The following is a 13397-nucleotide window of genomic DNA, read 5'->3' as shown; positions in this document are numbered from 1 at the left end:
TATCTGGCTTTAGAAGAATGTCAGCTTTAGAACAAAATGATCACTTCAATCGCAATGCTACCAGTAAAAATCCACTATGCTAGGTCTAGTTATTCTACCCGAATTAAATGGCCAGACAGGCAGCAGTCAGATAAAGCCCCACCGGTCCGGTTAGGCAACCCGAAGGGCCCAGGTGCGGGGCCGCTCGGGTGCTGATCCTCAGGCTCAAAGAAACCGCCTGGACCCTACATGAACAGGCGTATACAGTGGCGTTCCAAAACGCACACCGGTAATTCGTCAAATCAGCAATATGGATCTTTTTCACTCGGCAGGGTTTGCGTCATATGTGACAGAGTTGATGGATCAGCAGCATGTCCCGGGGCTGGCGATTGCAATCGTACACAATGATGAAATTGCCTCTGCGGGATATGGACATGCGAGCCTGGATCCCGAAATACCTTGTACAGCAGATACGCTGTTTGACATTGCATCGTCTGCTAAATCACTCACTGCTGCAGCGGTGGGATTGCTAGTCGACGATAATGACATGTTCCCGGATATTCAGTACGATGCCGTAATGTCGACTCTTCTCCCCGAGGACTTTGTTATGTCTGGAGAAGGATACACAGAAGGAGTCACTGTAGAAGACATCTTGAGTCATAGAAGTGGAATGCCTCGGTGAGCTAATATTTTTCAAATTCCATGTTTGACTTTCAAGACTAATCATATTGCGCCAGCCATGACGATTCGTATATGAGTGTGCGAGCGGCGAAGCCGGACAATGCTCGATCCATTACGAGAAACCTCAGAAATCTCCCTGTCGCGGCCCCCATTCGATCAAAGTATATTTACTGCAACATGATGTATACAGTGGCAACCCACCTTGTGGAAGTCAAGAGCGGACAGGATTTCGGTACATTCCTCGAAGAGCGAATTTTCAAGCCTCTGGACATGGCATCAACTACTCTTCAACCCAGCAGCGCACGATCAAAAGGATTTGGATCCCGCATGGCAACTGGCTACACATGGAAAAGGGCCAACTCGACATATCGTGGGTTAGAAAGTCCAGACTGCCCAGAAGGCCAAGGCGCAGGGTCTATCATTTCGAGTGTGAACGACTTCATCAAATTTGTCAAGGCTTTCATGAATCGCGAAGACCCTATCAATAAAAATGTTTATGAAGGGCTCACTCGCCTGCGAACTTTTGTGAATCCAAACCCAGCAAGACGGAAGCGGCACAGCTCACCGGTAGCATATGCTGCTGGCCTGGATATCTACTTTTACAAGGGACATATGGTTGTCGGTCATAATGGGGTATTCTCTGGATTCGCAAGTCGCTTCTTCTTTCTCCCTGATTTCTCATTCGGTGCTGTGATCATGGGAAACTCAGATGGGGCAAATGGCGTTGCGACGACCCTTGTCCAAAAGTTAATTGACAATATCCTTGGAGTCACGGACGAAACCCCTCAGGACAGCAAAAGCAAAGACACACGATCTGTTGAAATTCGCGGTCCAGAACCTCAGGCCGAGGCGAAAGATACAAATCCAATGAGTAAGAACCAGGAAAAGAAGGAGAAGAAAAAGCAGGAAAAGAAAACCCAAGCGAAGAAAAGTCAAGGTATCCAGAAGGGCCAAGTGAATGAGCAAAAACCAAAACGGAATACTCCGCAGCCACCGACAATACCCCTTAGTGCTTACGCTGGCAACTACTGGAATCCTGGGTATCATAACTTACTGGTTCAAATCAGAGATGATGCGCTCTTCATCGATGCTACAGATCGCTCAATGGGGTTTACCTTGAAATTCGAACATGTGTCCGATGACCGAAAATTCGATGCTCATCTTACTGATTGGCTCGATGGCAGTGATGACATCGTGAAAGCGGAGTTTGTGATAGAAGATGCTCAAGTCACAAGGTTGGGTCTGCAGTTGGAGGAAATGCTCAAGGAAATGATCTGGTTCGAGAAGAAGGATGGAGTGCGCAGCGGTGCGGCCAGGGTTCAAAACCCGCTTTTCGGTGTAATGCCTTGATTTAGAACGGCAGGAAAATCAAGATACCTATATTACTATTACATATACCGCTGCGTAGGATGGAGTTCTTTCTTGACAGTATTCTCCCTGATAGAGCTCAATGCATTAAGCGCTTACAAGAGGATATGTTGCAAAAGAGAAGGATAAAATTAATTGACAAATATTTGACCAATTGGCCTATGTTCAAACTCTGAAATCCTCTGCCTAGTGGGTCTGATCAGGGCGGATCATGCTCCTGCTCAGCGAGCATGATCATGCTTTCTCTTTTCCCTGACTACCTAGGGATTCCAGAGTAGAATGCATACTCCTCAAGAAGATATATCCGCGCACATGAAGCCAAGCCCTCTACTTATTGGAGAACACATGAAGTAAGAGTGGGTTCTACCCGGAATACCCGTCGGACTTCCTAGCCGGATGGACGCTACCGAGGATTAGTATATGTGATCCTCAGGAGATAAATTTCTTCTCGACGAGTAATGTGAGAACGTGACTTATCTTGGGGATGATTGTTCTTTCTTGGCGTTTGCTTGTCTGGTTATGTTCAGACCATGATTGGGTATAGAGGAGGGGTTAAAGGATGTTAGTCTGGCCTGAGGTACTCGATCTCCGTCGGAGTTAATCATATCCTTGTTAGGATTCTTGTTTCGATTGTTGGTTGTGGGGGTGAAGTTAATGGTTAGATGGGTAGACTGCATACAGAGAAGGAGATGGGATGATTAGTAGGGTACTGGGAGGATTCAGAGTATTATAAATAGGGAGGAGAATCTTCTCTGTCTCGAATACTATCAGACAAGAACAAAGACAGAAGAAGAAGAACAGTAGAGAGATCATCCCTAAAGCAAAACACAATGTTCCAACTCAAGGTACATACACACCCTCCCACTCCTGTTCCACCCCATCATAACCTCACCAACCCCCCCTAACAACCCCTAAACAGACAATCCTCCCCCTCTCCCTCTTCCTAACATCTACCCTCGCCGCCCCCTCCCTAAACACCCACACCCCCTCTGAATCCCGCTCCGACTCAAAATGCGTCTACTACTGCGGTAGCCACTGCTACTGGGCGAGCGACATCAGCAAAGCGCAAGCAAAGGGGTACTCCCTACACGAAGAAGGGCGAACAATCGACGACTACCCGCACGTGTATCACGACTACGAAGGGTTCGATTTCACCGTCTCGGGAACATACTACGAGTACCCGATTCTGGATGATTACAAGGTGTATGATGGGGGTTCTCCTGGTGCGGATCGGATTATTTTCAATGGGGAGGATGAGTTTGCGGGATTGATTACACATACCGGGGCGGAGGAATATGATGGGTTTGTGGCTTGTCAGGCTGTTTAGATTTTCTATTTAGTTGGTTTGTGTGGGTGGTAGAGGGGTTGGGGGAGGGGTGAGAAATTGAAAGGTGTTTTTGATTGATTGAGTGAGAGGGCAGTACACAGTAGCAGTCCGTGTCGGCCAGTTATAGAGATCAGCACATACCAAGTGGAGATGGAAACAGTCCGGCCCGGGCCGGTGGGTCTCAGCTTCAGCTGCAGTGGGCGGGGTTTCTCCGAAAACAATAGAATTCATACTACCTGCAGCTCGGCACCCACCGTCGGGATTTCCGACTGCAATTCGGGATGTGAAATCGGCTACCCTCTCTACGCATATCTTTATCCCGTCTGAACTGTTCCATTTCTATCTAAACACATGATCCATATTACTTTGCCACGGTTCAACTAGCACATTGTCCCCCACCCAACTCATGTTAACATCCAACATGCTGTGGTCGGTCCAACTCGGTGCTTCCAGTGCTAGGCTAGACACGTCAAGCGCCGATTCCACTGATAGCTCGGTCTCGGCTGCTGTGAAAAATTCGAGACTACCCACATCAGAGCCAATTGATGGGTCAACCGTTGGTGGAATTTGTGCCCCCTCAAACGCGCCCAGATGGCCATGATCGGATATGACGCCGCTAGATACATGAGAGACTGGAGAGGACGCTGCTGCGGAGTCAATGCACGATGTGGGCTGGCTTGATGTCACCATGCGTGCAGGAGGATGAACCATCTCTTCTGCGCGCCTGCGAAGATCATCCATGATCTCTGAGGCTCGGCACGACAACCCTAGACTGTTCACGAGAATAGCAAATGCGACCTCAGCAGTATCCACCGCTTTTTGGGCTTCTGCAGCGAAGGTACACATTGGATTGGCTAAAATGAAGGTAATGAGGTATAGGCAGCTATCCCACTGGCAGCGGAACATCGGGAGACTCCTCGCAAGACTTTCACTTTCAGTCAGACACTGGTGGCAGATCACCGTTAAGGTGATGGCGTGCTTCACGCCAGTGACAGCGTGCGCATGTGCTCGCGGCATGGAGGCCGAATCGCCGCCCTGCAGGTAGAGAAAAGGTTGTAAAACCGCCAGACTCAGACTATGGTAGCTGATTTCCAGGGCATACTGCTGCCGCTGAAGCCATAAAGGGGCTTTACCGTCTAGACTAACAGTTGCTCCTTTTAAGAGGAATGAGAACCCCCGACTACCGTCCTTTCGAGGAATCCGTAACGGAGAAGGGACTGCTTTAAGCCCTTCCCGGATAGCCTTGAGAGGTCGCACCATGAACATCGCGATAGACTCCAGGAGGCCTGGTAGGTTGCTAAGGTCGGTCTCATAGGTTTCCCGGAGAATCTCCTTTTGTTGTTGGTCAAAGACTGTGCGTACAATCTGGATTGACATGAGCAGCTTGGCCCAGTGCACCTGAAAGTGATTCGAGCTTGAGCCGCCCATTGGGGAGATCGTCGGCCAGCCGCAGGATACCTCACCCTGTACGATGAGAGATGGCAGTCCCATACTAGTCGTGAGATAGCTCTCCAATGTATACAAAGCCCACCACACCCGGCGCCGGACCTCCCGCTGCCTCGCATCCATTCCCTCCGGGGGATCGTGGTGAAGGTCTAGCCCATATGCCAAACGCACTGCGCCGTCGATCGTGGCGTATGCAGGCTCAATGCGGTCAGTGTACAGCAAATAGATGCTCGAGAAGATGAAAGTCTGCACCGTGGCCAACGTTGGGGCCGCCTGTTCCTCTTCTAGAAGAAGTTGCCGGGTGCGATTATACAGCTGTTGCCCGGCTATAAGAACATTGCTGCGACCTGATCCATTATTGGAGACAGCAGTACTGGTGACCTGCATGCAAATGGCAAGTAAACTGTCGACAAGAGCTGATGACTGCCGGACTTTGCGTCTCGGCGTCCACAGGGAATCGTAATAAGCCTGGAATTCTCCCACCCCAAGGATGGGCCAGAGCGATTGGACATGGGGCCAGCCCGTGTTGAGTAGATGGCTCTCATCGGTCCTCGACAACTCAATTGGAAGACTTTGTTGGTCGCTGACAACAGGGATGCCTGTGATATCGAGCTCTGCTGTCTGAAACCCTGGTCTAGCGGCCCTTCTGACAGAGAATATCATGTGTTAACAGACTGCGTCTCTCCCACTAACAGAGAGAAGTAAGGAAACCTACAAGCTCGCTACTCTGTCAAAGCGGGAATTCCAGTGTTGAGACATGGTGCACCGCGCAAGAAAGATATCAGGACAATGTATAGGCAACGATATAGTCAATGAGCCGTAGACGCCCTCGTAAACGGGTTATTCACACTGATGTTTTGAAAACTCAGGTCCTGCCTGCCACTACATCCTTCTCCCATTGTTCTGATAGCCAATTTATGTTCTGGAAAGGAGCGGGTCCAGTTGCAGACGCTGCAGTCTGCGATCCTGGTTGTCGGGTATATCAAAATCTGTTTCAGTAGAAAATATAAAGTTCGCCACCGCGCTACTTAACGGCTTGCCCAGTACGCAGTACCTCCTTGGCGGATTGCACCAGTAAGGAGGCCTGGAAAATCCTTCCTCGCCACCGTCTGTCAGACTAATAGCAGGTGGGGGCGCCCGGCGCAGACTGGAAAATAGTTGACAGGCACGGTGATAGGACCATGTACCCTTGTCACGGGGTATACCCGACACTAAAGACGACTAATTTATTTGACACTGCACAGAGTATTTTTGGGGTTGTCGGCAGAGCTTTTGCTCAACGACAGCTGTCGGGCATCGTGCATAAGCCAGCATCTCCGTCGACTAGCGAAGCTCAGCGATAATCCCTGCCTCCACTTTCGGTATGATCCACAAACGGGCCAAAGTGACCAACACGTCTTACTGCAGGATGTGGAAAAGCCCAGACGAAAAATTTTTTTTTTCTTAGCTGAGGAATGCCATGGGTGTGGATGGGGGCGATGGTACTGTTGAGAGTATAGCAAGGAAATCTACACAAACAACAATGTCAGTACAAACCGGAACATCAGCTTTCAATCTAAATTGTGACTTGATGTAGTCAAGAACTCGGTTGAAGTGACAGATGGTACTATCTTCTTAGTGGAATATGTCCCTGGTAACTGTCTGACAGTTTGACCATCCGCGGAAAGTGTGCCAGAGTCTAGATCCGAGCCCAGGCGAACGCATTGCCTATATGTCAGCCGCTATTATGCGTCAACCATGCGGGGTATTTACTTAGCCTGTGGCCACCTCTTTGCTTATCTTGTAGATTCAGATTTTTTTTTCTCGTGCCCAGGAATCCTTGTATGTGCTGGCAAGAGATTTGAAGGGTTGCTTGCCTGTACTCCGACGAAGAGGTCAAAGAAGCTAGAAATTGAAAGGAGGTTGGAAGTCGAGGACCCTTCAGCTCCCACAATTAACACAAATGGCGTTTGCACTGTAACATCTCTACAACACCCAGGTTATTAGCAGTACAATTAGCGTTCTGCTTTGGCCCAATATAGCTTCCATCTCCGTGATCTACTGACGCCTGGTTTTTGAGTCTTTACAAGGTCAGTGGCCTGTGCATTGAGCAGTTGCCCTGTGCATGAAACAGCCTTCCCTCCCCCGGATAATCATTCCCTCTTACACTGTGTCTTTTCTAGCCTTCCATCCCTCAGGAGTGCGCAGTACAAATGATCCAATGTCTGGACTCCTGTGAAATGTCAATCATGAGAACCGCCACGTCCTATATGTAGATCGGCTTGTGATCGGTGATCCAGCAATCTTGTGGCGTAAGCCACACCCTGTTGTTGGTATGATTGGCATGCGCCGACATCGATGTACAGCGGCGGAAGCGCCGAGTAATCTTTTATCTTGCCCGATGCGGCAATGGCTCGTGTCTTGGTCCCTAATGCGGTCTCAAAGAAACAGATTCTATGATCCGTTGATCCTGGGTTGTAACGTATATTCACCTATTGAAATCGAGAAATCGCTGTGCCGAGACTCTTATTTTACGATCATCGAGCATTGGCGGAGAGAAAGGAGTTTCTCGGTTATCTTCAGTGCTCTATGGCCTCTTGCCAAGAGTACATTGTCTGCTCCTAGTCTGTCACCAGAGGATTTCTGAGCTGCTGCAGGCGGTCTGGACCTATTCCAAAGTCCAGAACCACGCAAGTATTTTCCGGCCCATGACAATGCCGCGTAGGAATCCTCAGCCAGGATTAGTCTTCGAAGCTGGGGGGCGATGCGGTGGTCCAACCAAACAGAGTTGCATCAAGTACTTTGTCAATCTCTCTTACCAGCACATCCCCATGTATACAAAGCGCGTCTGGACGGAGGCAAAGACGGGTGGGATGCGGTCTCAGCCGGAGGGATCAACTTCGTGTAGAATTCGAAGATGTTTTCGGAAAAGATAGAACGTTATGGACTGGTCAGATAAGATCTCAGCTGTAGCATTATCCACGGGCGGCTGCAGATTCTTTCTACTAGTGTATGCATTGTGTCGGAAGTAAAGGCCAGCCAGTCAGATGGGAAAAGAAAAGATATTCTGCTCGGGGTGTTATTGAAGCTGTGCGTAGAAAAAAGACCCTTCGGGTAAGTACTCCCGAGGTGGACACCCTCCCATCGGTGTTTAATATCACAAGTACTGAAATGCCCCTCCTTCGTCTTGACCGATGCAGCATTGGCGCATTACTTCGGACGTGTACTTGACTACGCGAGTCATGGCGAAAGACCAATCCACACATGTGTGCTACTCATGTTACTAAACAGTAATATTCCACACATGTTGTGATTCTAATTAAGGGAGCCATACCTATCACTGATTTGATTATCAGATGAATATAAAATAAAGATCGTCGTGTTATTCCGTTGATAATATTATAAAGGAAAGAACCAATCATGACCCATAATTTATGTAGGTACCTTTGCAACGGGGCAACCCTACAAGGTACAGCGCCCGACGTTCCGCACGTTCCGTGTTTGCCGCGCTGCCCAAGTCTAAAGTTAATCAGGAATATGCTTGCATAGAAGCTGAGGAATTTCCATACGAGCTCGCGTAGAACTTTCCTTAGAACCTTCATGACTGGAAATGTGGTTCCTGGTTTTGAACCTGGGAGATCTTAACAAGAAATCTGAGGTCCAAGACGCCCGTCCATACTACCTGTTTGAAACGTGACTTTCTAGCTGCCAAGCAGACATATGCAACTCGTGCTAGAATTCGCGCTCATGTCGCTAACTTAGGATACATGCCTAGTCGTGGGTAGACGAATGGTTATGAGCTCTGGGCTTTGCCGGAGCGGTCCGGACGCTCGGACGCTCGCCGACAGTGTGACAGCTGGCTGGTTTTCGGTGCTAAGTGGGGAATAAATGCCCGTTGAGTTGGACAGATCTCGAATTCCTTCAACGAAATAGAACTATAGCGAGACAAGACTAAGGCATTAAAATCTTCTGTGGGCGTTGTGGTGCGAAACTATGGTGCGAAGGTGTGTGTCAGCAAGTTCTAGACCACTTGATGCACAGGCAAGGAATAACGAAATTCGATATATGGGGTATTCTGATTCTGCGCATAGAATGACAGAAAGAACAACGTTGGTTCCAGTAGCTTTCGACCACAATGCGCTAGTAAGAGCGCATTAGTCGATACGAAATACCCAGGGCGTTGTATTTGACGTGACTCGATTTACATTTACAGTAATCCCGGGATGGAATTGGCGATGGTGAGACCGTAAATGAATGTATTGGTGCGCTATCGCAAGCTCTCTTCTGTGATTAAATCAGGCGAGTCCAAAATGGTATGAAGCAGAAGATCTCATAGCAAGAGGTCGGCTCCTTGCTTGCGCGGACTGTTCAGAAAGTTGAGCTTTCAGCAAAATAAATCTGGCTTTGTATTCTCTTGAAGTTCATCCATCTGTCGCTCTAAAATCAGTCGGGCTTTGCTGTCAGATAAAGCTGTACATCTTCTCGCAACAGAGTCTTCCTAACCCAGCTGCTCTTGATGAAGACCGTGAAGTAGCTAGAACATTATCAAGAGAAAACGGAACACACATACATTTGGCCAATTAATACGTCCGTCAAAGGCGACTTGACTAGGCGTCAAATGAATGGCTGCTTCATTAATTAGGAAACAATATTAGATCGGAAGCCTTTTCATACTGGCTTTGAGCATTTGAGTATGAGAAGCTACCCCATTAGCATCGTTTGAAGCAAGCCCACAGCGAATGCGCTTTGTTTGGCAGATTACTCAGGGTATTATTCTCTTGACCGAGTGGGAAGAGTGGAAGACTTCACAAGATATTATCAGGCCACGCAGTGCGCCCGGCGAGGGGATTGCATCCATCCGTATGGATGATTATTTCAAAATCTTCTGTGACAACAAAAGCTAGAAGCATCGAGCTCGCCATCAATTACATTGTGAGACCTATTGATGGGGCATATTTGAAATTCTCAAGTGCATTGACTGGTCTCATAGGAAGTTACACTAAGCTCAGAATGTCGATTCAATTCTCAATGGAGCCACATTACATGCTGACCTCATACAGTCAGCCCTACGCATGTAACAACGGTTTCCAATACAACAGATAAAGCCTTCAGTACGGCCCGTATACGTGAATCGGTATTCTATTCTTAGTTACCAGGTTAAGCTATCTCTGGGACAGGCTTTTACATATTACCTAAGAAATCATCCAGCACCGGGTGTATTTATTGATTCGCTTCTCCTCGATACTTTCATTTTTCATCACCCTTACCTTCACTTCAGAGGATGCTAATCGAAGTCGCAATGGCTAATGCGCACAGCTAAAATACCATATAGGGATGACGTGGAACTCACACATTGATGATCTCTCGTCGCACAGGAGGCTATTCATCTGCTGTATGCCACTCCCAGTGACAATCGACCTACTCGACTTTCCCAGTGGCCTGAGCATGCAGAATACGATTGTTCTCCGACGTGTGCTCGCTGGATTGATACGTGTCACATGGCAGATGGGAGACTGCGCATTGAGCTACCAATCAAGTTTGACATGGTGGTAAGACCACATGTGCACAAGTTTCTACAAGGAAATTTCGCCATGAATTGCTTTGGCAGACAATATTCCAAACATGGCATGTGTGGTCCGCAGTCAAGTAGTGACTATAAGAGCATGCCAAACGCTGCAGTTTCTTGAGTGAATGAAGATATATTTCACTTCGAAGCATGCAACCACAACAAAAGTCCGACAGAACCCCAAAAATCTACACTCAGCATTTACCACCAAGATCGTAACTTTGGCCAATTCATTGACAACAATCTCTCAATAAAGAACCTGCTAAGTTCGATTTGCTTATGCTTCTCAGACGGCTGCAAATCCAACCACGGTAGATCATCGTGCCAAGGTAGCTCAACTGACCAGGATAGTTCAAACTAACCGGGGAAGGTTTCTGGTTCCGAAATGGAAGACCAGCAGCCAGAGTTACACAACACACAAAGATTGTGATACCTAATCTGCTAACAGACTTGCTGCAGGGTATTTAGTTCCCGATACTTCTATTGAACGTCCAACCCGCATGGCACCGCAGTTGTTTTCCCTTTGCTCCATAGAATGAGCGACCAACTGGCCGCGGGAGTCTCCACTCCGACGGGTATCACAGCCGCTTACCTCAACGAAGGGGGACGTGCGCGATCAAGGGCGTTATGAACTTTATGCAAGGAACTGGGCACACATGGAGTATCATAATGTGAACGCTCGTGGACGCCCTGCCGCCTCTTATCGCGCGAGATATGCTAGCTAGGGGGGGGGGATGAGCTTCTTTAAGTGGAAAGTCCGGGGCAAAGAAGGTTGGGCCCCATCGGGATGATGTCTTTCCCGTAAATTAGGCATAGGAAGGAAAGATTACTGATTACGGGAATAGTTAAGTGTGTTATAGGGATCAAGGTTCAAGTGGACGGGGCTGAAAATGGAGAACCTAGTCTAGAGGAAGGAGGAAAACAAGAAGAGGAAGAAAACAAGAGAAAAAAACAGAAGAAAAAAAAAAAAAAAAAAAAAAAAAAAAAAAAAAAAAAAAAAAAAATCAAACCACACAGAACCAAGGAAGGACCACCACCGACGCGGGCGATGCCGATAGAGCCGAAGCTCCTCCCAGCAAATGAGTTCCGGGCGCCGGTTGCGGCCAATGACCGAGTCGCCCTCGCGAGCGTCGCATTGCAAATTAATTTCTATGACGATGATCCAGCAACTCTGCAGCAGTTGGACTCTGCACCATCCCAGACACTGGAGTCATCCGCGGCTGTTTAGTTCGAATTAATTCTTGGCCAGGACGCCCTGGAGCTGGACTAGTTGGACTATTGCCTGAGCAGACCTTCCATCTTCCAATCATCCCTCACGGCGGCTTTTCCTCGATCCGCGCCTTACCGATTTTCTCCTCCATCTCCCCCAACTCAACTCTCACTTCATCCTCCCCTGGTGCCTTAGTCGGTTACTGCTTGCTCTCCTCTTCTTCCTCTTAATTTCCGCTACTTGTATTCTCTCTTGCATTGACCCCGCTTCTGTATTTCTCAGCAACGGTCTGTTTAGTTCTCAAGCCTTCCCCGGCTTCCGATCTTCTCGCGTCGGTCCTTTCCCCCCATAGCCAGTCTTAACGGAGTTTTACCTCGATAAATCAAACCCCCTTCACGGCCGACTATTGAGACGCGGAGACGCTCCAGATTGATTAGGATCTTAACGGCCAGTTAATTCGGAGCCAAAGGACCTGCGTCACTCCCGAGCGATTGCTCAGCACGATATCCGACCGAGGCAGCGGACAGGAAAGCGCTGAGCACTCGACAACGTGTAGCGCAGGGAAGCAACGGCCCTTTCAGTGTGACTCCTCTAGTGTGGTTTGACAATGGCAACGGAAATGCAGTCGTTCTACACCCCCTCCACCTCCACACATATCTCGTCGCATGCGCCGGCTGCAGTGGATGAGCTGATCAACAAATACTCTTCCACCATGACGAACTCCCCTTGTTCGAGTCATTTGTCCATGAAGCACCCCCGGCGCAACATCTTGCAGCGATCTGTCGACCGTATCCGGCTGGAATACTACCGCTACGAGGTTACATTTGGACTCTATGTGATGACGCCAGGGGAGAAGCTGGTGGCCAACACCTTCGTGATGGTCGTCTTGTCCTTGCTGTTCTGGGCACTGCTGGTTTATTTCCCCGCGTTGCTGTACCAGAAGCTTAGCCGTCTCGTATGGCTGTTGACCGGACACAGCAGCGAGGAAATGGGTGCAGCCTTGGGCATCCTCGACTCGCACGTCAACTCGATATCCACGCCCTCCACCTAAGCGAATCGCCTGACCATTGGCTAAGCGTATTTGCCTGACCGACATCATGACTATATTATTTTTGCTCTTGGTTTGTTTGCTTTTTTGGTATAAGACAACAGGGTCTGTCATGATGGTAAGTAATCGCTGATTTGAGTTACACAGTGCGTTGTGCAGCTGACGCTTGAGGGTTGGGATAGACCCTGTTGTACTCCGTACATGCGATTCAAATGATGGCGTTGCCGTGGCGTTCCGGGACTACTATGATCAACCTTAGCGCGTTGCTGCGCACAGACTTAATGAACTGAACGGAAAGGCATCGATTTTTAATGCGAACACGCGGACCAAGCGTGTAGGACGGCAAGTAATGTGGCATTCCACCCCGATAGAGACGGGAGCACCCGACCCTTCAGTCCTGGGTTGGGATGGGAGCTCGTGAGTTTGGATTTTTTGGTTTTACCTCCTTGGCTTGTATAATGAGTCGCTCAGGACAGCAGGGTCGGGGGGAATAGGATGTCTCCCAGATCGGATTCCACACGCGAATCGATGTATAGATGAACCTCGTGTGGGTTAGGCGAATGGTATTGTTAAATGTCTAGTAATGCTTAATGTCAAATATGAACCCGTGTATGATTGGTCTGCAGCAAGGGATGTGATTTCCCTCATTACTAATTAGTGTTGTTCGTAAGTATTGAAGTACTAACTGTGTAAGGAAGCATGCGTGGACACGAGCATCCGACCGGGTTGATAAACAGGGGACATGAGGATGACAAGGCTGGAAGAGGATGGTCGGTCAAGAGCAGACACGCTG

General features: G+C 48.6%; 4 protein-coding genes across 4 annotated transcripts; 3 read left to right on the top strand and 1 right to left on the bottom strand.

Moving 5' to 3' along the window:
• Positions 1-289: 289 nt before the first annotated feature.
• On the top strand, positions 290-2010 carry AtWU_02459 (beta-lactamase/transpeptidase-like protein; the record flags this gene model as incomplete). Its single annotated transcript, XM_035497573.1, has 2 exons — positions 290-657; positions 717-2010. 2 exons carry the CDS (start codon positions 290-292, stop codon positions 2008-2010), a joined length of 1662 nt encoding a protein of 553 aa, XP_035353466.1.
• An 848-nt stretch (positions 2011-2858) lies between these two features.
• Positions 2859-3355, top strand: AtWU_02458 (ribonuclease-domain-containing protein; the record flags this gene model as incomplete). The annotated part of the gene is made up of 2 exons (XM_035497572.1): positions 2859-2873; positions 2948-3355. The coding sequence occupies 2 exons, from the start codon at positions 2859-2861 to the stop codon at positions 3353-3355; spliced, it is 423 nt and encodes a 140-aa protein (XP_035353465.1).
• Positions 3356-3694: 339 nt separating this feature from the next.
• AtWU_02457 (fungal specific transcription factor domain-containing protein) lies at positions 3695-5560 on the bottom strand (the record flags this gene model as incomplete). The annotated part of the gene is made up of 2 exons (XM_035497571.1): positions 3695-5447; positions 5517-5560. The coding sequence occupies 2 exons, from the start codon at positions 5558-5560 to the stop codon at positions 3695-3697; spliced, it is 1797 nt and encodes a 598-aa protein (XP_035353464.1).
• Positions 5561-12163: 6603 nt separating this feature from the next.
• Positions 12164-12607, top strand: AtWU_02456 (serine palmitoyltransferase small subunit family protein; the record flags this gene model as incomplete). The annotated part of the gene is made up of 1 exon (XM_035497570.1): positions 12164-12607. The coding sequence occupies one exon, from the start codon at positions 12164-12166 to the stop codon at positions 12605-12607; it is 444 nt and encodes a 147-aa protein (XP_035353463.1).
• Between the last annotated feature and the right edge of the window lie 790 nt (positions 12608-13397).

The sequence above is a fragment of the Aspergillus tubingensis genome (genome assembly GCF_013340325.1).
Source record: "Aspergillus tubingensis WU-2223L DNA, scaffold_3, whole genome shotgun sequence".
In the NCBI taxonomy this organism is placed as follows: domain Eukaryota; kingdom Fungi; phylum Ascomycota; class Eurotiomycetes; order Eurotiales; family Aspergillaceae; genus Aspergillus; species Aspergillus tubingensis.
Note: the sequence above shows the minus strand (reverse complement) of the source record. Positions and strands in the feature narration are given on the sequence as shown.